At 36.6% G+C, this 26555-nt stretch overlaps 1 protein-coding gene across 4 annotated transcripts in view; it reads right to left on the reverse strand.

The window, feature by feature from the left end:
• PUS10 (pseudouridine synthase 10) overlaps positions 1 to 26555 on the reverse strand; it is a 68088-nt gene that overhangs the window by 16832 nt on the left and 24701 nt on the right. For all 4 annotated transcript variants that reach the window (XM_025992693.2, XM_025992692.2, XM_025992691.2 and 1 more), the window contains 7 exons: positions 12929 to 12963; positions 9229 to 9340; positions 7077 to 7138; positions 6739 to 6784; positions 4547 to 4611; positions 3133 to 3218; positions 1918 to 2043 (listed from right to left, as the gene is read on the reverse strand). In XM_025992693.2, the coding sequence (XP_025848478.1) occupies positions 1918 to 2043; positions 3133 to 3218; positions 4547 to 4611; positions 6739 to 6784; positions 7077 to 7138; positions 9229 to 9340; positions 12929 to 12963 (532 nt within the window). The remainder of the gene's footprint in view (positions 1 to 1917; positions 2044 to 3132; positions 3219 to 4546; positions 4612 to 6738; positions 6785 to 7076; positions 7139 to 9228; positions 9341 to 12928; positions 12964 to 26555) is intronic.

Genomic DNA, 26555 nt, shown 5'->3' on the forward strand with positions numbered 1-26555 from the left:
TACCCATTTAAAAGTGACTGAGAAACAAATTTGTATTTCCCATTTGTATCTTAAGGAATCTTTATTTTTTAATTTGTATTTTTAAAAAACTTTACTTGACATAGAGAAGGCGTGGGGGAGGGGGAGAGGGAATCTGAAGCCGACTCAGCACTGAGAACAGAGCCCAACACAGGACCCGATCCCACAGCCATGAGGCTATGACCTGAGACGAAAACAAGAGTCGAACGTTCAACCATCTGAGCCACTCAGGTGCTTCACGGGGAAGGAATCTTTATATAAGTAGCTAGAGTACTTCATATAATACTGCTTATATTCAAAGCTGTAAACCATTAGAGGTAAAACAATCAGAACCATCTTCCCAGAGCTGTCAAACATGAACCACAGAAATAACAAGTAATATATCTGAGATACATAGGTTTAGCAAATTGATGCTACCGATCAGCCATTTCAAACAACAGGTTTTTATCCCCTAACAAGGAGCCAGTTAGCACAGAGGCTCAGCGGTCTGCTTTTTCTCAAGCAGCTCTTAATAAATTTAAGACACAATTACTGATGCTAAACACACAGTTTGCTTCATTTTCAGTTTGGGTATAATTTTTTCCCCCTCAAATGGAAAATGAAACCACGCTAACTTCATGAAAGATTTCAAGGGGGAAAAATACAGCTGGTTAGGAGCCTCCCAACAGCCCTATTGATAATGGGGGCTTCCTTGGGACCCAAATAATCAAAACTGAAATTTTCTTGAGTCATCTTATAGAAAGAGAGTAAGGGGGGCCTAAGAAAGAGTTTGGAAGAGACTTTTTGTGCTAGTTTGATTTTCACATCTTCATAATTTGGATAATGCTTATGAGATAACCAGTATGTAAATATTAAGTAGGTAAAAGCTCATGCCAATATCCTAGAGTCTTGACTGCTTAGATTTTGGAAAATGTTAGGTAGAGAGGTTAATTTCTTCTTTATTCAGTAAATAATTCTTAAAGACCCTTAAAAAGAGGGTCCATGAACCCAATAGGCACAACAAATTATAAGAAGGATGTAGTTTAAAGTGCTTCTCTTTCCTCTTGACAAGCCAGAGAGCTAGAAGGAACAACAACCATATCTCTTCTCAATCATCTTCTTGCCATTCCTAAAGCAGGCTTGTGTTAAGGTGTTTCAGAGAGAAGGGTAGATATCTAGTTTGGTTCCTCAAAAAAGGTGTTCTAATTAGGCTAGGAGACCCACTTCCAAGTAAATCTTTATTTACTGCCTACAGTTTTTCCTGATGTACAACATGACTGCAACTCAAATCTTAGCCTCTTTCTTCTAGTCTAATCCTAGGTGAAATCACATCTATGTATGCTGCCTGTGACCTGACAACCCCATTGAGACAAAGAAAACAAACCTGACAGTATCTGACTCATCCCACAAACCTGGGCTCATTAATACCTGGAAAATTAAAATACAACATACTATCACTAAATCTTTGTAAAATGATAGCTGTTGATCTATTTTCTCTAATCTTGAAGTTTATCCCAGGACAGTTGAGCAGTTAAGATGGAAGCTCCACATCTGCCAATGATTATTTTTGAACAAGCACTACATGTGGAAGGTGTGTTTTAATTTCCTCATATTCCCCCAAAAGAGGCCAAGTCTCAGGTGTACCAAGGTCAGAGCTCAAGTACCCTCACTTAAAATAGTTGCAATGGTTTTGAATTTGCTCAGGAAAGAATAGTCATCTTGAGAAAGGAAAGAAAAACTTGGCTCAAAATCCAGCCTAAGTCAGAGGTGCTAGGACACGGTGACCCCTGTTCATGGGAAGCTGCCAAGCAAGGAGACCAGATGTGGTGATTTACAAAATTTAGAAATCTTTCCTGCCACCCCCAAGAAATCTATTCATGAATTATAATGCGTTTAAAATATGAATATTATAACACTTACTCTCTGCTTTGAATACTGCCAAAAGATGATCTGAAATTAATTCTTCCACTGAAGATTCCAGCTTCCTTTCTCCATCAATTATCCAAGGAGTCTGTGGTAAATTCCTGGAATATTTATTGTATCTCCCTGCCAAAGAAACATAAGGTAGCCTAGATGGAATGGTATAATTAACACAATTAGATAAAACAACTATTTATTGAGTGCCAATATCCTAGGTGCCATGATATAAAACAATGCTTAGCCTTCAACTAACTTACAATCTAATTTGGGAAGCCAGCACATACACATATAAATACTTAAAAGATTTAAGATAACAGTAGAAGAGATGGCTAAAGATATGATGTGAATCATCAAATGGGCTCTAAAGGAATGCTCAATAAATTTATTAATCTGATTGGCTGACTGAACAAGTTATAATATAGAACACACCAAAGATCATTACAAAAAAAAACAAAAAACAAAAAAACAAAACAAAACAAAAAAACCAGCGACTACTGCTTTCACATCTGATTAATAATACTTTTAATGCAATACTCATTGGTGATAAAACATCCAAAGAGTTCAAATACAGGAAATTTTGAAGTTTTTGTAATTAAAAAAACACCGCAACCCTAACAATATGACTCACTGCTTTATGAATAAAGCTGCACTAATGGCAGGTAGCTTTTATTACCATGGGCCAAGGTATTATAGTTGAAACTAGAGAGCAATTTCATTTCAGTTATTACTGTGAAATAGATGTAGCTTTCAAAACAAAAACTATTTGCTAGATTACCTCTTGGGAAGGTCAATGTAACCTTTTTTTTTTTTTTTTTTTTTAAGGCAGAAGCTCAGTCTTCAGTCATTTTGCAGATAATATAATTATTTTTTCAAGTTTGCTTTCATGCTCTCTATGGCTACATTTCTCCTGATCAGTTTCGGGTCTCTGCATCTACCCATATTTCTACGGGTATTGGCCATCTCTGGTGGAAACTGTTAAAACCCAAGAAGCGTCATTTCCCTTTGGCATGGCATTTTAAAGAACAGAACTTAAGTGGGCTTTAAGAACACCTAAAGACCTAAAATAAGCTTGGCTATCAGTCCTAGTCCTCAAAAGATTTAACTAGTCAGAACCTAATAATGAAAATAAGAAGGAAACAGAGGAGAAGTCACTTGAGTTTTTCAGAAAGGAGAGTAAGTTGACAGTGTAAGTATATTCTAGACTAAATGTTTTACCAGCCACAAAAACAGCACCATGAGCACACTCAATTTCAAGAACAGTGCATACAGCCTTTGGTGAGTTTGGAGGACAAGGAAACTGCCTGCAAAACAAAATAAATTTTACAGCTACTATTTTCCAGACATGATATCGAACCACATAACTAGGATGAATCAGCATTGTCTGAGATGCACAGAGCCCAAGTCTCTCATGGACCAAGCTACTCCCTAACTTTAAGTTTCGGAATCATAAGCATCCTTCCGGTCTCACATACATTTTAATACATGAGAGTGGCACTAAGTAAATCAGGGCTCTGCTACCACCTTTCACTGAGGAGGCCTCATGTTCCCAGATGATCATTTCCAACAGCCTTGAGATTTGAGAAAAACACCTTGTATTTATGAAGTGGATTAGCCATTTAGCTATCTGTGAACACTTGGTGCCAGCTTACACAGCCCTTAATCATTTGGTTGACTACTCACAGGAGTAAGTCCCACCTAGGGGGAGAGTCTCCACCATTTTTCTCTCTCTCTCTTTCTCATTCCAACTATGACCTCAGGGCCAGAAAAAGTGGAAGGTGGCAGACTCTGACCTTTTAGCTAAGAAACTTCCATCCAACTGAAGACAGACAGGAAAGAGCAATGTATAGCTTAATTTTCTGGCTACCATCTGGGAACTTCCAAAGCCATGGGCTGGAGTCTACCTGTAAATGACTAGATATGGACTTACTCCAAATGCTTGGCTTGAAAATGTCATTGTTTCCCAAGATGTCTTAGCAAAGAAATCACTTAGAAACTCAGAAACTATTGCTTGTAGAGACTAGCTAACTTTACTTTTTAAAATTTAATAGAAGTATTTCCATTTTCTGAGACTTGCTTTTAGTCAGTAAGATAAATAAAACCTTCTTCATAACTTCATTGTTTGAAATTTATTCAAGGATATTCTGGAAGGATAACTATGATAATATTTTATTAAATAAAATGAACACAATGAGAATTAAAATATAAGGTTTATTGTATTTCAGCATATTTTAACAAGTGAAGAACTCATGAGCCTTTTTCTCCCTCTTCTGGAGATGGATAATACTCAAAATGCAGGATGAGGGATGTATTGGGACCAGCTCTGGGCTGGAGAGTCAGGAACTCTGGCTCTAAGTCCACTCTACTACCCAGTTGATATCTTAGGCAAGTCAACTCGCTTAATATCCTCTCTTTGGATTTGATTTATAAATTCAAATACCAGTTCAACATTTACTGAACACTACTATGTGCCAGGTACCATGCCAGGGAGTGGGGATATAACAATGACTAAGACACAACTGTCACCCCTGAAATGCATCCAGTTTTGTTTTAGAGATAATCCAGATTATCTCTAACATTCCTTTTGTTCAAAAATTCCATGATACTTCCATGTTTCTATACTTCTACTTACTTGCGGAAATCCTCTTCTTTTATCTTATTCAACGCTTTCATAACTGCCATTCTAGTGAACACTGACTATATAAGGTAAAAATGATAAGAAAAGACATTTTATTACCCAGACAAGAAAACATCAGAGGTGAAACACAGAACATGGTTGGAGAAATTACATCATTTTAAACCATACTTACAGGAGACAAATACTTAATAGTTTCAAGACAATAAAACATAAGCATTCATACTGTCAATTCTCCCCACAACTCTTTCCAATTTAGTCTATGTCCATAATACCAGGTAGATCTAGAAGAACAGTTTAGCAGCAGGTTTCCAGGCTATGAAGTAAATAGAGCCAACCAGCCTGCCCTGGCATCTAGCGACTCATTATCACTCACCAGCCACAGAAAAATTAAACAAATTCATCTACAACAAATGTCCCACACTGGACTTTTTAAGATAAGAAAAGCCAAACCACATGGTAGATATACTAGAACAAATTAGTGCATATATACATAGCTTACTATGATAAATCACAATTGTCTCTTCTGTTTTGAGAAATTACACTTGGCTATAAAGAGGCACAATGTAGGCACTTCAAGAGTTTATCAACAAATCAATGATTTCCTAAACCCCAAAATATAGAGTTAAAACTGAAAAACTAGTGCCTATTTGCTAAGATATGAAATCTTAAGCCTGAGAGAATCTCAAAAGGTCATTTAACTTGCTTCCAGCAACAAACACCTACACTAATGGCCAAATGATGTGGTGTCTCTGATGCTTTGACAAAAATTTCCTTATTCTATTATTTGGTGCTGATACTTGTACATTTCCTCAAAGATAACAAAAACTGAAATAAGATCTTCATTATAAATATGGCTATAGGTCATTTAGACAGAGCCTTTCAATGGCATGGTAAAGCAATAAGCTATAGTTGTGCTCAAGATGTTGAGCCCTCTAATTCACAAAGGCAGAGGAGCAGGGCCTGGACAGCAACCTATTGCTTCCAACTTAGAGCAACTTCATTTGTTACCCTCAGGGCACCAAACAAACATGGTAATGTTCTAGATGTACCATGATGTGAGAAAGGTGGGAAGCAGCGCTTTAGGCGTTATCTGTATTTGTAATTATTTCTGCATAGGGCATTTGACAAATGTTACAGACTCTTCTCACCCACTCCCCCACGTCCTGCCCCATTCCCAGTTCCAAAAGGCTCAGCAATTAGTCAAAGCAAGAGTAAAGACCACCAGATGTATCTTTGGCAATGAACTTCTATATTTTTTAACAACCAAAAGGATATTAGTAAAACTAAGAATGCCTGAGTCTCTGCATAAAACCAGCTAAGTATCTGTGGCATGAAAGCTTCCCATGATCATTGCCATGCCATTCTATCTTGGCATAGTAGAAACTAGAAGTACATGTTAACTAATTTGCTCATTAACATGCTCAAGACCAGCTCACATCAAATAAAGGAAAGTCAGAATAAAATGACCTTTTGTAAATGTAGCCTGAAATTGGCCATATTAATTCAGACTGTCTTAAGTAAAATAATTTATTTTGGATTATATTTCTTAAATACTAATTCCTAGAAAATGAATATTAGACAAAATTTGGAATGCTAACAATTTTTTAAAGATTTATTTATTTATTTATTTACTTACTTACTTACTTACTTATGATAGACACAGAGAGAGAGAGAGAGAGAGAGAGAGAGAGAGGCAGAGACACAGGCAGAGGGAGAAGCAGGCTCCATGCCGGGAGCCCGATGTGCGACTCGATCCCGGGACTCCAGGATTGTGCCCTGGGCCAAAGGCAGGTGCCAAACCACTGAGCACCCAGGGATCCCCGGAATGCTAACAATTAACATGGATTTTCCACAATGATGTAATTTTGAGATTAAAACCTAAAAGTCAAATTTCCCCCAAATGGGTAACAGTAACATCATTGAAACACTGCTTCTAAATTTAACACCAGGGAAACAAGCCAGACAGTGACACAAATATGAGATAGTTTGTGTTATGACTTCCTAGCTAGAGGCAAAGGTGTTTAGAGTTAAAAAAATAAAAAAATAAATGTAGCAAATAGAAATATTTAAAGAACGATTCTTAGTATAATACACTGCCAGCATTTCTAACAGATATTATTTTGTTGTTAATTTGAATATTCAGCTCAGACAAAACTCAATAAAGAATAAAAAGAAGGAATCCTTACCTGTTTGTTTTTCGCTGGCTTGAAGCACTCTGGGCATATCGCACGTCTAAGTAAAATTCAAGTTAATAAAAAAAAGTGAATCAATTTATTTTGGGGTGAATGTAATTCAAATATATTTCATATATACATGAAACTCAAGATATCAGGAGTAGACAAAATGAATCCCTATACTAGCTTACTAGCTGTGCTGGTATGCCTACACCCTTATATTAGCACATTTTAAACCTAAGACATGACAAATTCTGATATGCTCACTACAAAGAGGAATACTATTTCATGAAAACCAGAAAGCATTAACATTGTTATACAATTGACATTGTTGTTTAGTAGCAACTTACAGGAAGTGGCAATCCTCAACTGTTTCTGGGTGAGCAAAGACCACACTTACTTCAAACAAGCTCTAAAAATTATAAAGAGAGTTTAAAAATGAGCAAAAGGAAACCAACATCTAACCACTTATGAATGGAAATAGAAATTGACTCTCAAAGACTGGCTCAGAAAGAGTGACAAGGAAAACTGGAAATACTACTGTTCTCAAATCAGCTTGTTCACAGGACAGGGGGAAGGAAATAGTTTTGTTTTTTGTTTTTTTACTTCTATAGCTCAATCACTAGTGATTCTACCAAAAAAATTTTTTTCTAACAAATTTAAAATAAATTTGTAATGATTTATGTGCATGTATATGAATTTGATGTGAAGATGAAAGAGAATTCAGGGAACTCGAAAGAGATAACCGAAAGAAAAATTATTCCTGTTAATACTATGATTAGAATTATTAGCAAAGCAAGAGCATTTTATCCACATGCTTAAAATTAAAATCTCTGTGGGAGCCTTTATTTTTATTTTTATTTTTTTATGATGCTTTAAGAACTCAAACTTCCTAGTGGCTTTGAGTTTCAAAAGAGAGTTCTTAACTTTCTATTACAAAAATGATACATACAAATTATAAAATAATCAAACAGAATGGAGTTTTAATCCCACACCACTGAGGTAGAATGTAGTAACAGTTTGGTATATTCCTTTCTGGCATTTTTATGAATATAAACATAAACATATATACTTCCTAGGATATTAAACATACTTTTGGAAAACTGCTTTACTTAGTGAAGATTATGTTGTGGACATCTTTTCATCTTTTTAACTCTAGGGACTGTTGGACATTTAAGTTGTAAACTTTTCTGTTATTAAAAAATTCTACAATGAACATCCTTGCATACAAAAAAAGCACAATTTCATACTCTATATATATTAATCTCCATAGAGAACAAAATTCCACATTGAGAAAAACAATAAATGCCATACCATGTAACAATTTTATCTTTATTATTTCTGTATTTACTGATTGCATTGGATTGTCAACAAGCATATTAGCTACTCTAGAATCACAATACTGAATACCTAAATTTCTTTTTGCTCTCTAATTTACAAAGTAAAATTAAAGACATTGCTTTTACTCAAGAAAACTTCACTCACTGTGAATCTATTAGACCACTGTTGCATCTTTTGTTTTCTATTTTCTGTTCTCACTGGTTTGACATGTAAAATTACTTGTACTTCAAAACTGAAGTTTGAGGTAAAAATATTTTGCATCAATGACTTCTCTAATTTCCAAAGTACTTTCATTACCTCATTTCCCCTCCATATATGTGTGAAGTGGTTTTATTCTCTATTCTGTCAGTATTCAGTTTAAAAGACAGAATTTATTCTTACTAACAGAGGGAAACAGAGCTATATAATTTCGAATGGTGAAAAAATTTTTTAAATTATTTATCTTTGAAAGATGGGTTTGTGATTTTACTTGAATAGAGGTGTGTCTGATATTCATGGAATTTCCTTCAAGCACAGTGATGAAGCAATGAGGCTATACTATTAAAATCTAATTTAAGATGAGCTGGGAATATATCCTGTTTCCACATGCCTAAAATTCAGTCCATTCTGGAGACTGAGGCAAGGTCCATTCTGGAACATGGGAGATGGTTAAGTGGTCTAGTTTCAAAGGCAGTCTTTACCTAAAATTAAATAGAGGGACTTGAGATACCAACAAGGTGGGAGAAATTGAACCCATGTTCACTGTAGTTGATTGATTATATTTGAAAACAAGATTAGCCACAGATAACCAAATTTAAATAGTCTAGAGTTGACTTTACACGTATTCATAGTTACTTATATATTGCTTTTTATCAGTATATGTCTCTCTCCAATTAAACTATAAACATATTAAAGGCTCAGATTTAATTCTAATCTTTTAAAGTCAGGGTACACGACATTTGTTACACTCATAAGTGTCTTAGATCACAAAGGAGTCTTAAAAAAATAAAATCTTTCTCAATTTAAGACTGATGGAAATTAATATTTTAAAAGCTTAAAAATTCTCCATTGAGTTATTTAAAGAGAAGATTTTTTTTTTTTGGCTAATCAATACTCTGCCATATAATGAAGTAAAACTGGTAAAACCAGAGAATGAAATTGACGATGTTAATGACCCAATACCTTTCCATCAATGGGAACACCCAGTTCCTCCGAAAACAGGGGGTGAGTTATCCATTTGTAGGCTTCTTTTAGCTGCACTATATCATTTCTTCCCAGCGACAGACTCTGCTTTCTGAATAACATAAAAATTAATTCACTGACATGAAAAATTTCACTTTTTCTAGTAAAGGCAAGAATTTATGCAATTTTTTAAAAATATTAATTGATTGCCTACTATGTCCCAGGCGCTATTTTACACATTAGATAGAAAGCAGAGAACAAGCAGACAAAAATTCCTCAGCTCATGGACCTTATAATCTAGTAGAATCTAAAAACAGCTTTTTAAAATGGTATATAAAACAGTTTTCAAACTCCAAAGACAAAAGTATACTTAGGAGTATTTCTGAGCCACCACTGCCAGATTCCAGGATTTACACATCAGAAGCCAGGAAGGTAGAACAGAAGGGATTGTTTATCACTCAGAAACAACACTGTGTATTACAATAATCTCATCCAGACTAAAAAGGTTTGTATCTACTCTCTTCCTGATAATGTGGCTTACTTTTGGGAAGTCAATGTAAAAGCTATACTTAACTGCCGAAGAAGAAACATTAAATCCTAAAGTATCCATGTGCTAAAACGCTTATCAATTTAACATAAGAAAAATGTCTGAATAAAAATCTGACACTCCTCCCAAATCTACTCATGAACCAACAAATAGGTTTGGGAGAGTCTCAGTTATGATCTCTAGGTTTTAGTTTGTAACCTAAAATTGTTATAGAAAGGAACTGAAGAGGGTGCCTAACTGGCTCAGTTGGTAGAGCATGTGACTCTTGATCACAGGGTCATGAGTTGAAGCCCCACATTGGGCATGGAGCCTACCAAAAATAAATATTTAAAAAGGAAGTAATTGAAGTAAAAAGAAAGAAAAACATGCATGGTATGATATTACTAAAACTGCTTTGCTATGCTGAGAATACTATGATATCACTAATGAATTAACAAGTCACATCATTCAAATAATTAAATTATTTGGTCCCCAAATAATTAAATTAAAAAATAAGTCACGTCAATCAAATAATGGGCCACCGGGGCTGACCCATTTTAAGTATTTTAAAAGACTATCTTGATATTGCATCAACAGTTCAGTGATATTTGCATAAAATAGCATCACAGTTGAAAAGTAATTAATGTATGAGAACACATTTTAAAGGATAAAAAGTTGAAATAGAAAACACAAGGATAGAAAACTATTTAAACATTCTTTAGACTCTAGAGAGTAAAAGGGTTGCAGCAAAAACCAATCCTAAATATGGGTTAAGGGATCCCTGGGTGGCTCAGCGGTTTAGCGCCACCTTCGGCCCAGCGTGTGATCCTGGAGTCCCGGGATCAGGTCCCACATCAGGCTCCTGCATGGAGCCTGCTTCTCCCTCTGGCTGTGTCTCTGCCTCTCTCTTTGTGTCTCTCATGAATAAATAAATAAAATATTTTAAAAAATACTAAATATGGGTTAAAACATTATTCATGTATTTAAGAAAACTGATATTTTAAATCCTTCATAGTCTTTGAAATATATTTAGACACCTTAATCCAGTTTAAAAAACAAACCAAACCAAACAAAATTATAGGTATTTTTTCCTTCCAGAGAAAAGGGCTAGTAGAAAGAGGTTAATAGACATCTTGGAAACCTTAACCTCCTAAACAAGACAAAAATTTAACACTTAAAATGCCAGATTTTCTTCCCTTTTTTTTAAAGATTTATTTATTTATTTATTTATTTATTTATTTATTTATATTTATTTATTCATTCATTCATTCATTCATTCATTCATGAGAGACACAGAGAGAGACACAGGCAGAGGGAGAAGCAGGCTCCCTGCAGAGAGCCTGATGTGGGGCTTGGTCTGGGGATCCGGGATCACGCCCTGAGCCCAAGGCAGACACTCAACCACTGAGCCACCAGGCATCCCAAAATGCCAGATTTTCAATCCTGTAAATTCAATGTGCCTTACTAACTTTTCTAATATAATTTCGGGTGTTTCCACAGAGGTCCTTAGCATATCCCTGATGGTCCTAGAGGAGTTAGGAGTCACTGAGGTAAATTCAGTCCCAATTGAGTAGTCAGTAACTGCATTTCCCTCTCTCCCCTGTCAGGTAACTACTGATGAGGATATCAACTGCAATCACTTTTGCTATAGATACAACATGACAACCATTCCAGAGGAAAGATAAACCAAAATATCCGAGCACAATTAATTTTTCTAAATTCTTTGAATCTAAATTCTTTGAATTTCTAAATTCTTTGAATTCCTTAATGGCAATTCCTCTACAATATATTTTTTAAATTTTATTTATTCATGAGACACACAAAGAGAGAAGCAGAGACACAGGCAGAAGCAGGCTCCTTGGGGGAGCCTGATGTGGGACTCGATCCCAGGACCCCAGGATCATGGTCTGGGTCAAAGGCAAATGCTCAACCACTGAGCCATCCAGGTGTGTCCTTCTCTACAATATTTTGAATGTAGAATGAACTACAGATACTGAGGGAAAAGATTAGTACTCGGTATTTTTTCTGTGCCAGTATCTCTATCAAACAGGATCTTTTGGAAGAGCTAAACTTAGTTTGAAATTCTTCAATAAAGAATACAGCAGCAACTCACAACCAATGTTGATGAAAACTGGAAACATGCCTTGGCTATGCTAAGAAATTTCTCAAACATAGGATCAAATTTTATTATGCCAGAATCACAAGCATTTGAGACTAATTTAACATAACCTAACTAAACCCCCAAACCTTGGATAGATATGCTGCTATTACCATTTCAGAAAAGCAAATGTGAAATCGAAAATAAACAAAAAAGCCAAATCAATTACTTTTTTAAACCAAACAAGATTATAATACAGAAATCTATACTTCTCTCTGTGCTTTTCTCTCCAGAGTACACAGGAATCTTCCAGTAGTCACATGGCCCCTTTTTTATATTGGTATAGAATATTTAGTTTCAAAATCCAAAAAGGTCTGGAAAATTAAACATTTTTTTCTTCTTAACTCAGTTGGCAACCTAACACTGACTTGAACATGTGAGGCTGTTTGGAGACTTTGTGTAACAGGCTTAGTGTGAATATTCATGTTTCACTGCAGAAATATTAACGTGTTTGATTATAGAGTACCACCTCAGACCATGGAGGGAAGGGGTATGTTAAATATGGTATTTCATACCATATACATTTCTAAAATCTAAAAAAATTCTCAATTCTAAAACACATTTGGTCCCCAAGAGTTTCAGATAAAGGACTGTGGACTGTCTATACCCAGATAAACTCACTGTTGTTCTGCTGTAAGTAGGATTTTACTTTATCTTTCATAGTGTAGTTTTATAATTTAATTTCTAAGACTAGTATAATATTTATTCTTTTATAATAGGTTGCCAAGTTACATTATATAAGTACCTAATGTATAAATATAAAATATGTACTTACATTCATTTAAATCTACAAAAAATGAATCCACTTTAATAGAATATTAATAATATGCCATTCAAATAAACTGATTAAACAAGGTTGACACCTAAATTCATAAAATAATTTTTTTTTCTGTTAATCTCTCTAGGAGCTAGTGAACTTCCTCTTAAAAGAGATAGTAGTAGTAAAAGTACTTGAAGATTCAGGTAGCTTTTATTTAAATGATCAATTTAAATTACTTACCTACCTAATTACTTACCCCATTTCCTGTTTTACCAGCAACGATGCAGCATGCTGTAAGTAATTTAGTCACACCCGGAAAAAGAGAAAAGGGGGAAAATGTTCATTGAAATGAAGTTCCAGTATCATTACTAAAGTACTTAAAAATTTGTTAATCGAACTCTCCTCTTTAGGGGAGGAGTTAATGTTCAGAAATGTGGCAATGATCTCATTGTCATTTAAAATCAGAAATGAGATAAGATGCCACTTTTCAGTGCTGGGTTGCTTGTGGCCTAGGAACTCAACAGGGGTATCTTCCTCCTCCCTACAGATTTCTATCTCATTAATGATGTATAAGTGTTTCACACAGGTAGCTTACTTTTTTCTTAAAATATCTTCCTATTTCACAGACGAAGGCCAAAAGTGACCTAGGATATACTATGTCCCCCAAACAGAATTGAAGGTCTCAGTTTTGTGTTTTATTTTATTTTAATAAGGCTACATTTTTAACTCTATCTAATTAATGATATCCACATGTGTTTAGAAGTAAAATGTAACAACATCTGTAACTCACTTCAGAATATAACAAAAAGATGAGTGGATGGATAAACTGATGACAAGATCTATAATAAAGGAAATATAGAAAAATAGTAATGACTATAGAATCTAGGTGGGTGTATGGGTGTTCACTGTACAATTCTTTCAACCTTCCTGTACGTTGAAAAATTCTCAATATAAAATGTTAGAGAAAATGTTCTGGGAAGAATTAATCAAAAACTGAAAAAAGTTGCTAAAATGGAGACAGTAACACTCACAATCACGGTTATAAGGATTAAATTCATATAAAATGCTTTACATAGTAAAGTATGTGACACTAAAATTTCTGTTTGCCAATAGGCTCCCAAAGCTGTCACTTTACAGAGAGCTAATGACATGTTCTACCTCAGTATATAGCATTTTGTGAACATGACAGGAGCATACATGTGTAAGTTGATAAAATACTATATGTAGTCTCTGCATCACCTCTCACAAATGTGGCCATTCATTATTGCTCACATCTACCTCAAGATATGCCCCCCCAACACACACACATACATGTTGTGGTTCATATGTAGAATCCTGTCCTTTTTTTTAAACTTCAAATGACCAGTAGGGCACTAGACACTTAAAGACTTGCAATCATTTGGAATTCTTAAGTGTATTACGTTGTTCAGACATGAGCCAAGCAGAATAAATTAATGACTGGTCAAGTAAGAACTAGAACTGTTCCCAATGCCTAAACATCTCATCAGTACCTTCTGATTCAGTAGTTTGTTTACTTTGTAGCTCAACCTAATGCCACTGATAGTACTAAAAGACTCCATCCTTCTTTCCTTCCATTTACTCAAGCCCTCTTTAGATTTTATTTATTCATGAGAAACAGAGAGAGAGAGAGAGAGAGAGAGAGAGAGGCAGAGACACAGGCAGAGGGAGAAGCAGGCTCCATGCAGGGAGCCTGACATGGGACTCGATCCCAGGACCCCAGGATCATGCCCTGGGCCGAAGGCAGGCACTAGACCGCTGAGCCACCCAGGGATCCCCGGCACTCAGTTTTCTTATTGGGTAAAATGAAAGAGTTTGACTAAGATGAATGTAACTTAAACTATTCTGGATGGCTAAAGGTCACCATTAGTAGGAATTACTATACTGTTGGTTCTTTTTTTTTTTTTTTTTTTTTTTTAAGATTTTATTTATTCATGAGAGACCCAGAGAGAGAGACGGAGGCAGAGACACAGGCAGAGGGAGAAGCAGGATCCATGCCAGGAGCCCAATGTGGGACTCATTCCCGGGACCCCAGGATCACACCCTGGCCTGAAGGCAGACACTAAACCACTGAGCCACCCAGGGATCCCCAGTATAACTGTTTTAGAATAGAGGCTATTAAGACTTACAGGACGTTAAGATTAAAGAAAAAAAATGTGAAGAATGATTTCCCCAAACTGAAACCTTGTAGTCAATATTACCCCCACCTTCCTCCAGCCTCCATACTTTAAGAGATCAATAAATATCTGTTTTCTTATCCATAAAGGGATATTAATACTCTCCTTGAAGGGAGATTGTGGGGATTTAACAAACTTGTATATGTAAGGAATCAAGTAAGATTCCTGGCATGTACCTAACAAATAGTTACCTATTACTGTCATTTTTAAAATTAAAACCTTAACTGCAATAAAATTGCCATCCCTTAAAAGATTTACAAGACTTGGGATGCCTGGGTGGCTCAGCGGTTGAGCGTCTGCCTTTGGCTCAGGTTGTGATCCCAGGTCCTGGGATTGAGTCCCACATCAGGCTCCCCACAGGGAGCCTGCTTCTCCCTCTGCCTATGTTTCTGCCTCTCTCTGTGTCTCTCATGAATAAATAAATAAAATCTTAAAAAAAAAAATTTACAAGATTTGAAATTTACAATCCTTTCCCTCACTTCCCAAACTGCTCTGCTATAGGAAGTCCCAAAATCCTCATGGGTATGTAAGCTACAGAGAGCTATCTGTCCTTTCTTTAAGAGGGTGAAGATTCTTCTGTCCTTTTTTAAGTGACCTTTCTCTCTCCTTTTTTGAGGCAAATTCTGTTTTCTACAGTCACTTTCAGGTGATGCCATCAAATCTGCAAAGTGTCCTGCCATCCTCTGATTATAAAGTAGGGCAGAACTGGAGGTTGCCAAGGGAAACCAGATTACCATGTGTAACATATAAAATTAAATCAAATGTCTTCAGTACCTGAGATTTGCTAAAGGGTTTTTCCTTCTTAATCCTCTGCAGGCTTTCCGCTCAAGCATGCCAGCAGGTTGGACAGAACTAATCACACAGCAGGGGCTAGGAGGCTGAATCCCAAAGAAGTCAGTGTTGCTCAATTATTCAATTTTTACTACGTGCTAATAATGTCCTGGACCTGCTTCTGCTGAGGAAGAAAAATACATTTCTCTCTTTCAGGTCACTAAGATAATTTTAATAAATGTTCTATTCCTTAGTCGGTGGGAAAAAAATCATTCTCTAGAGTAAGCAATTTAATTCTTCTTCCCCAACAGAACCAAATGGCATTAAAGTTATCAAGTTTAATCAAATTTGGTAAAAAAAAAAAAAAAAAAAAAAAAATTTGGTACCAAAGACAGTATGTCACCTCCTGAAAATTCAGGAACCACACAACTTAATCCTGGACTCTGCTTTAACTTTGCTGGAGGATTCTACGCAAGTACTAGATAGAGCAGTTGAATAACCTGCTTGCTAAAGTGCTGATGTGTGCCTAGCTCTGAAGGATTTAATTGGAAATAATCACAAAAGGAAATTCAGTGGGGGTGGGAAGGTGGGGTAGGAATGGAGGTAGGAAGCAGGATCAGAAAAGACAGAACAGCTTCCATGAATGAAAGGCTCTGGGATAGGGGCACCTGGGTGACTCAGTGGTTGAACATCTGCCTTTGGCTCAGGGCGTGATCCCAGGGTCCTGGGATCAAGTTCTGCATCAGGCTTCCCACAGGAGGTCTGTTTCTCTCTCTGCCTATGTCTATGCCTCTCTCTTTCTGTGTCTCTCATGAATAAATGTTTTAAAAAAGGCTCTGGGATAGACATGAAGAGAGGTATCACTCATGTAGAATCTAAAAAACAAAAAACACACACTCAAATGAATAAAGAAACAAAAGGCAGAATCAGACCTATAAATGCAGAGAACAAACTGATGGTTGCCAGAGGGAAGGAGGGTGAGGGATGGGTAAAATAGGTGGAGGGGAGTGGGAGACACAGCCTTCCAGTTATGTAATGAATAAATCACAGGAAAAAAGGGTACAGCATAAGGAATATAGTCTTATATCATAGTCATATATAATATCATTATGTCATAAGAGAGATGTATCAGAGCAGATGGGAGCTACACTTGCGATGAACATAGCATAATGTATAAACTCGTCAAAACACTACATTGTACACCTAAAACTAATGTAACATTATGTGTCAAATATACTCAAATTTAAAAGTTTAATAATAAAGATATGGTTCAGTCTTGTCCTTTAGTGTCATATGCTAATGAAAGGTGACTTGGTAACTGAATTTCAGGTAACTCTGGAGTTAACAGTGAAACAAAGACATCTCAACAAATATCTGTTAGCCACTGGGTGTGGTTGAGGGGATGCAAATACTCTTCCTCCTAGAATTTGATTTTAGAGAACTAGCATTCTCACTGACATACAGGTTAACATAAAGTAAATTTGCAGATTCAAGAGACTTCAGTGTATCAAAAGCTCAATGTCAAGTCAAATACAATTTTGCTTCCAAATTACTAACAAGAAAAACATTTTTTAATAGTAAATGTTAACTTTTAGAATACCAAAGAGACAAATTAATTGTTAATTGCTGAGATCTATTAATTGTTGAAAAAGGTCTCTTCAATAAATAACTCAAGAATTCTATGAAGATAACTATTTAAAAATTATTCCAATTTATCACAGGAAAACTACAAGGCTGAAATCATTCTGTGTGTTGAACCTGATTTGCTACTAGGTATATTCCTAGGGATAAAAAATTTATAAAAATTAAAAAAAAATTAAATTTAGTTATTACTTTTTAAATATGCAAAAGTAATTTGTTATTATAAAATAAAGACTTGTGACTTCAAGGTGGTGGACTAAAGCCCTTTCTGCCTGCACCTCCTTTGAAAAATCATCTCAAAATCAGATGGAGAATGAGAAACAGAAAAAAAAAGTTCCATCTACAATGAAACAACAACAAAAAAATTACTTATCACCCCAACTCTGCATATACGAAAGACAAAAAGGGACTGCAGGAGCGGAAAGTGGCAGAGCCCAGGAAGCTGATCCTTAAGGGAAATACTTGCCTCTGCAAACTCAGCAAAACCGAGGATTGGAGGAGCCAGACAACACAGGGTGAAACTGGTAACAGAGGGAATGGCTAATGGCTTGTGGAAGGAATGGACAGACCCCCAGTCCTCTCCCTGACACCAATCAGGAGGAGATTTCTACTCTGGAAACCAAACTAGAGGTTTCTACACTCAGAAGTCCCTGGCAAGATGACAGACAGAGGAAAGCCCTGCAAAGGAAAACAGGAGGGTTCAGTGAGAGTTTATAGTCTGCCTAGAGACCTGCAGCTCCCTTTCCTACCTGCACTGGGCAAACAGGCAGCCAAACTTATACCTCTCTGGACAGAAGATTAGAAGATTCATCTTTGGATAAACTGGATGGTTTCTGAGGGGAAAACTTTCAGAAATTACATAGGTCTCTCCATGTAAAAAGTCAGTTTACCACCTGTTCTCCTCCAATAAAACCCAGTCAACAAGCCCCACTATCCTGCTCGGGATAGACATAACTCTCAATCATTTTCTAAATGCCCCATGCTTAACAATGAATAGACAAAGATCGCTAAGCATTTAGTAAAAATCTCTAATGTGAAAAGAAGAAAACAAAACAATAAACACAAAAGTAGAAAGAATAATACATGAATTCCCATGCACTCTTTGAGCAGCTTCAAGTTACCATTAGGCCAATCTTGTTTATTCTTTTTTTTTTTTTTAAGATTTTATTTATTTATTCATGAGAATACACAGAGAGGAGAGAGAGAGAGGCAGAGACACAGGCAGAGGGAGAAGCAGGCTCCACGCAGGGAGCCTGACGTGGGACTCGATCCCGCGTCTCCAGGATCAGGTCCTGGGCTGATGGCAGCGCTACTGGGGCTGCCCTAATCTTGTTTATTCTATCTCCATTATCTTTTTTGGTTTTTTATTTGTTTGTTAGAGAGATTTGGGCTCAAGTTTTTTTGTTTGTTTGTTTTTGTTTTTTTAAAGAAAATCCAACCCCATGAATTCTTTCCAATGTAAACATTTTTTTGAGATTTGATTTTTATTTATTCATGAGAGACAGAGAGAGAGAGAGAAGCAGAAACACAGGCAGAGGGAGAAACAGGACTCAATTCCAGAACCCCGGGATCATGACCTGAGCCAAAGACAGTTGCACGTTCAACCACTGAGCCACCCAGTTGCCCCAATGGCAACATTTTTAAAAGTGATATGCTTTACTACCAATTCAACTTATAATTGAAATATTTTAGATGTCAATTCAAAAATATGTGAGGGAGTACATATTTTCTCAAAATTCTTTTGGAGGAGAAGGATACAGAAGCAAACAAGTTTGAAAATCACTTACTGCATCTTAGTATAAGCAAACACCAACAGAAATGAAAAAAGGTACTAGAACCACATAGTTGGAGAAGGTTTGGGGTTTTCCCCCTCATTTTCTATTATTCTTTTAAAATAACATGATAGAAAGTACAGAATACACTGTCATTTATTTTGGAACATAATTTTCTCTGTTTCTTTCTCCACTGTATATTATCTCAACCTCAAAGGTTTTCTGTTTGTTCAGCAAAGATAAAAAGTGGGAGGGCCCCTGGTGGATAGAGGAGAAGGTAGGACCTCCTTCCTCCTATTCACCATTTCTTGCTTTTACTCTGACCATTGTGTACATATAAACTGCCACTGTTACTGCTGGGGAGACCTGCACAGCGTGGACAAGACACGCTGAATATGGTTCAGAGTAACCACAGCCAGTGACAGGTAATTGTGCATGCCCATGTGTGTTAGGCATCTCTTAGTAAACAAAGCAGATATAAACTCTTACCCTTGTAAAACTAATAGCCAAGAATGAGGAAACGAACAAAACAAGTAAATTAAGTCACATGCTACCTTAATTAAATAAATGCAGTGTAAAGTGATAAATGGAGTGGAGAAAAGTGAAAGAGGAATGGGGAATGGAAGAAGGGATTTGCGACTTCAAAGAGTGTAGCCAGGGAAAGCCTCACCAAAAAGGACACTGCTGAAGAAAGAAATGAAGGCAGTGAGGGAATAAGCTATGAGTATATCTGAAGAAGAGACATTTTAGGCAGATGGAACAGCAAACAAAGGCTCTGAGGCAGTTGTGTCTGGTGTGTCCCATGAATAAACAGCGAGGAGACCAATGTGGCTGAACATTGGAAGAAGAGAGAAACAAGTGATGAAATCAAAGAACTGAGGTACAGTGCTAGGGAAGGGCCAGTAGAAGCTCTTGGAGGCAATTAAAGGAATTTGATTTTACTCTGAGGTTGATGGAGAGAATGAAGGAAGGACTTAAACTGACTTACTTTTTAAAGTGATAAGGGACAAGCATGGAAGCAGAGACAGCTCCTAGGAGGCTACTGTAAAAATCCAGGTAATTGCTTGACCTGCCTACACACACTTCAGGATAAAGGGAATCATTCTGAAAGGTACAGCAAGCAGGATTAAGTTTTTTTTCTAGTCTGGGATCTCACTGCCTTCAAACTAACTTTTGTTCAACAGTCCATTTCCTGAAAACATAACCTGAGGTTTTACCAGGCTATAACCCTGTTCCTGGTTCTAATCTTAGCCAGAAACTCTTTGCTTCACACTGTGCTGGATACCCTTCCCAGAAGGAGCTTCTGGTGCACAGGTGGCAGGTAGGAGGTACTGGGCCCAGGGAATTGGGCCCTGCAACAGCTCCATGGGTACTGTTAGAGGCAGAGGCTTCTGAACAGTCCTTATAGACAAGAAGATCAAATAGTCCAGCTCAGTGGAATTGGAGAAGGGAGTGCACTGAGCACAGATGGCTGGTATGCATAGACTGCAGGCCCCCCAAAACATACCAGGCATAGGAGTTATAGTGGCCAAAACTCTGGACCATGAAGCCTCAATCTAGGGATACTTCTGGATTCTAACTTTGAGAACAATACGGGTTTCAAAAAATCCAGCACAACCACCAGTTGGTCTATGAGAACAACCTCCCTGAGGGAGTTTCCCACCCTTCCTGCTGGGGCTGGGAAACCCTATTCTTTTCATCCAGGCTTCCTATCTGAAGCCTGCCAGCTCACAAGTCTAAATCACTTCTGTAGGGGGATCCCTGGGTGGCTCAGTGGTTTGGCGCCTGCCTTTGGCCCAGGGCGTGATCCTGCAGTCCTGGGATTGAGTCCCGCATCAGGCTCCCGGCATGGAGCCTGCTTCTCCCTCTGCCCGTGTCTCTGCCTCTTTCTCTCTGTGTCTATCATGAATAAATAAATAAATAAATCTGCAATAGATAGATAGATAAATAAATCCTTCTGGAAACTTGGCCTGTGGACAAAATCAGCCACAAAGAAGACCCAAAACACTAATGAGGCCAGTTCTTTCATCTAAGTTGGGGTTCTGCTCATAAGCACACAAGGACACACAACAAATACGTAAAAACAAAAATGTACGTGTACATACAGATGCAGATATATATACCTGTACAGAATTTTCTATTCAAAGATTTCAAGTATTACAGAAGAGTACATACATCCTCAAAAAATTAAATTCTTGGGCAGTCTGGGTTGCTCAGTGGTTTAGCGCTGCCTTCAGCCCAGGGCGTGATCCTAGAGACCCAGGATTGAGTCCCATGTCAGGCTTCCTGCATGGAGACTGCTTCTCCCTCTGCCTGTGTCTCTGCCTCTCTCTCTCTCTCTCTTTCTCGTGAATAAATAAATAAACATAAAATCTTTATAAAAAGAATTAAATTCTTAAATCTAGATCAGTGGTTCTCAAACAGTTTAGTTTCAGTACTCTTTACTGTCTTAAAATTTTTTGAGGACCAAAATAGCTTTGTTTATGCTGGTTATATCTATTAATAATTATAATATTAGCAATTAAAAATATTAGCAATTAAAACAATGAATTTTTAAAATATTTAATTCATTTGAAATTAATAACAAAAGTAATAAATCCATTACATGTTAACATAAACATGAAAAAATACTATATTTTTCAGACAAAACAATTTAATGAGAATTGTGGCATTATGATACATTTTTGCAATTCTCTTTAACATATGTCTTAATAAAAGATAGTTGTATTTTTATATCTGATTCTATATTCAATTTGCTGCAACAGTACATAGCATATAGCCTCTGGAAAACTCTACTGCATACTACTGAGAGAATGAGAATGAAGAGGCAATTATATATTATTATGAAAATATCTTTGACCTCATAGATCCCTTGTAAGGACCCTGGAGGGTCCCTAGACCAAGCTTGGAGAACTACTTATCTGAATGTAATGGACAATTAAGGAAAATACAAATAATTAAAATTTGACTCCAGAAGGAGGAATAAAATCAAATAACTTTCAATTGAAGAAACTGAAGAAGTAATAAAGATCTACCTTTGTACCCTCTCAAAATGGTTTTACAAGTGAAGTCTACCAAAACTTCAAGAAACAAACAAACAAAAAAACTATTCTTTTGTTGTTAAAATTTTCCAAGCACAAAAGATAGAAAGACTGACAGTTTGGGGTGCCTGGGTGCCTCAGTCAGTTGGGCAGCAACTCTTGATTTCAGCTCAGGTCATGATCTCAGGGTCATAAGAAAAAGGCCAATAATACTGGTAAATCTCTAGCAGGCCTGATCAGAGGGGGGAAAAGACACAAATGACCATTATCAGGGAATAAGATATTAATCCACAATAAAGAAATATTATGAAACACTCTATGTCAATAAACCTGACAATTTAGATGAAACAAATTCCTTAAAAGATATGAATTACCAAAAATGACACAAGAAACAGTAGGAAACTTGAAAAGAGCAGTATCAACTGAAGAAACTAAATTTATAATAAAAAAAGATTATCATGTTGTAAAATATCTTAAGTCTACAATAAAATTATTACAACTATAAAAAAATTAGGCAAAACTGCAGATCACAAGGTTATAAAAATCAACTGTATTTCTACAGACCAGCAATGAAAAATTGAAAAATGCAATAAAAATAGAATTCCACTTCTAAGAGAACCCAAAATGATGAAATTCTTAGGGATAAACTTTTTTGTTTTTTATTTTTATTTTTTAAAGATCTTATTTATATACTCACGAGAGACACAGAAAGAGAGGCAGAGACATAGGCAGAGGGAGAAGCAGGCTCCATGGGAGCATGATGTGGGACTCCTTCCCAGGACCCCAGGATCACGCCCTGAGCTGATCCTCAACCGCTGAGCCACCCGGGCATCCCAGGGATAAAGTTTTAAAACATGTGTGAAATCTGTACACTGAAAACTATAAACCAGTGCTGAAAGAAATTAAAGGTCAAAATAAATGAAGAAATGTACCACATTCATGCATTGGAAAATACAATATTGTCAAGATGTCAATATTGTCAAGATTTCTTTTGTTTTTTTTTTTTTAATATTTAACTTATGTACTTGACAGATAGAGAGGAGCCAGGGAGCACAAGCAGGGGGAATAGCAGAGGGAGAAGGAGAAGCAGGCTGCCTGCTAAGTAGGGAGCCCCATGTGGGCTTGATCCCAGATCCCCATGATCATGACCTGAGCTGAAGGGAGATGCTTAACTGACTGAGCCACTTAGGTGCCTTCAAGATGTCAATTCTTATCAAGTTTATCTAAAAATTCAATGCAATTCCGGTCAAATTTTAAGCAAATTAAAAAAAATTTGACAATTCTAAAATCTGTATGTAAATGCAAAAGATCTAGCATTAGCAAAGCAAATTTTAAAGAGAATATACTCAAAGATTTATGCTATTTTCAAGATACACTATAATGATGTAGTAATCAAGATAGTATACTATTGATACATGGATGTACCAATATATCAGTGGTATTGAACAGGGAGTAAAGAAATACATATGTAAATAAACACATATAGTTATTTTCTACAAAGGTAGCAAAGAAATCATGGAGAAAGAAAGGTTTTTGGAACACCTGGGTGGCTCAGTGGTTGAGCGTCTGCCTTTGGGTCAGAGGGTGATCCCAGAGTCCCAGGACCAAGTCCCACATCGGACTCCCTGCATGGAGCCTGCTCCTCCCTCTGCCTGTGTCTCCTCTGCCTCTCTCTCTGTGTTGCTCATGAATAAATAATTTTTTTTTAAAAAAAAGGTTTTTTTCATCAGAGGGTACTGAAAAAAAAAAGAGGGAAAGAAAAACACCAACTTTTACCTCACAGTACATTAAAAAAATTAACTCGGGGGCACCTGGGTGGCTCAGTCAGTTGAGCATCTGCCTTCAGCTCAGGTCATGATTCTGGGATCAAACCCTGCATCAAGCTCCCTGATCAGTGAGGAGTCTGCTTCTCCTTCTCCCTCTGCCTCTTCCCCTGGTCCATCCCCCACTCATGTTTTCTCTCGGTCTCTCAAGTAAATCAATAAAATCTTTTTAAAAATTAACTGAGATATAAAAGACAGTTATAAACATAAAAGCTTTAAGGAAGAAAATTTTTAGAATAAAACATCAGAGAAAATCTTTGCAAACTTGCAGTATACAAAGATTTGTTAGCTAGGACACGAACAGCATGAACCATAAGAATAAAAAGCTGATGAATTGGATTTTATCAAAAGTAGAAACTTCTCCTCTTTGACAAATATCATTAAGAAAGCTAAAAAAGCCACAACATGGGAGATAATATTTGTAATACATATATACATAATAAGGATTTTGATCTAGAATATATTAAGAACTATTACAACTCAATGAAAAGAAGACAACCCATTTTTTTTAAATGGGCAAAAGATCTGACAAAGTCAAATGTGAGAATGAGAAGAAACTTCACACTGAAGAATGAATGGCAATTAACAACATGAAAAGATGCTCAACATTAATAGTCATTAGAAAAATAGATACACAATCTCTACACACCCACTAGATTGGCTCAAATGTAAGAAAGTGACAATATCAGGGGTTGCCAAGGATGTGAAGCAACTACAATGCTCACATAACTACAGCAGGAATATAAACGTAAACTGGTAAATCCACTTAGGAAAACTGAATGGCAGTATCTCATTAGATTAAATATATACCTGCCACATGACTTCGCTATTACACTCTACAGTATTTATCCAAAAAAAAAAAATGAAAACATATATCCACACAAAGAATTATACTTAAAAGTTTGTACAGGGGATCCCTGGTGGCTCAGCAGTTTAGCGCCTGCCTTTGGCCCAGGGCGCCATCCCGGAGTCTCGGGATCGAGTCCCACTTCGGGCTCTGGGCATGAAGCCTGCTTCTCCCTCTGCCTGTGTCTCTGCCTCTCTCTCCTCTCTCTATGACTATCATGAATAAATAATAAAAAATCTTTTTTAAAAAACAAATAAATAAAAATAAAAGTTTGTACAGAGCAGCTTTATTCGTAATAGCCAAAAACTGTAATGCAGGACTGTGTAGGAGTGCTAGATATGGTTGATTAATACTATTAATATAGTTAATATCATTAGGCCTAATTGGTTTGAGGTGGAAAAAGCAACACTCTTTTTAATATCATTTTGAGTTAGAACAGATTGCTATAAATAACATGGTGATAGCTCCTAGGCAGTTTTAATATTTGAGTGGCTTTGTTGTTTTCTATTAATGGGTAGAAACAGATTAGTTTCCACCTGCTGCAACTATGACACTTGAATAAAGTAGGGCTGACATGGGTGTAGGGCCCTTAATGGCTGAGGAAAGTCATGGGTGAAGGCCAAATTGGGCAAATTTGCCAGTTATAGCTTCAAAAAATCTAATTGATAGGTGATTAACATAGTTAAGGTTGAGTTTAAAAATTTCTTGAACAGGGATCCCTGGGTGGCGCAGCGGTTTGGCGCCTGCCTTTGGCCCAGGGCGCGATCCTGGAGACCCGGGATCGAATCCCACGTCGGGCTCCCGGTGCATGGAGCCTGCTTCTCCCTCTGCCTGTGTCTCTGCCTCTCTCTCTCTCTCTGTGACTATCATAAATAAATAAAAATTAAAAAAAAAAATTTCTTGAACATCTCATGACTTTACGTTGAATATCAATCATGCTATTGATATAATAGATTCAACATCTCCAATGCAGTTATATAGAATAGTTTGGAGGACAGTAGTGTTTGTATTTGTTCAGGTGTATTATTAATTAGTAGAAATGACATAATTCCTACTCCTTTTCATCCGATGAAATGTTGGAAGAGGTTGCTGGCAGTGACTAAGATTAGATTAGTAATAAGGAATGTTAAGTATTTGAAAAATTGGTTAATATTGGGCTCTGAATGTATATTTCATATAGAGAATTCTATACTTGACCATGTAACAAAATGTGCTACTAGTAGAAATTCTATTGAGAAATGATCTAGTTGTTTTTTTTTTTTTTTTTGAAGATTTCATTTATTTATTTGGATAGAGAGCACACAGGAGAGAGCACAAGGATGGGTGTAGGGGAGGGAGAAGGACAAGCAGACTCCCCATTAACCAGGGAGCTCAATGTGGGGCTCAATCCCAGAACTCCAGGACCATGACCCAAGGTGAAAGAAGATGCTTAACCAATTGAGCCACCCAGGTGCACCGAGAAATAATCTAGTTTAAAGCTAAGCAATAGTTTTAAGGTTTGATTATTTGGTGTCAGTGTGAAATAATTTTTTCTTGGCCTGAGTAAATGACTATTGTGGGATAAAGGCATAGATGATAATTTTTACACAGTATGGATATAGATGCTTTTATACATCTTAGATTTTTATGATTGGTAAAGTTAACATAGTGCACTTAGTATAAGAGGTGGATAGATTAATTACCTTTATTTGGAGTTGCACCAATTTTTTGGTTCCTGAGACCAATGAATTATTACTTCTATCTGTTAAAAATCTGAAAACAGGGCACCTGGGTGTCTCAGTGGGTTAAGGATC

Source organism: Vulpes vulpes, chromosome 16, assembly GCF_048418805.1.
Source record: "Vulpes vulpes isolate BD-2025 chromosome 16, VulVul3, whole genome shotgun sequence".
In the NCBI taxonomy this organism is placed as follows: domain Eukaryota; kingdom Metazoa; phylum Chordata; class Mammalia; order Carnivora; family Canidae; genus Vulpes; species Vulpes vulpes.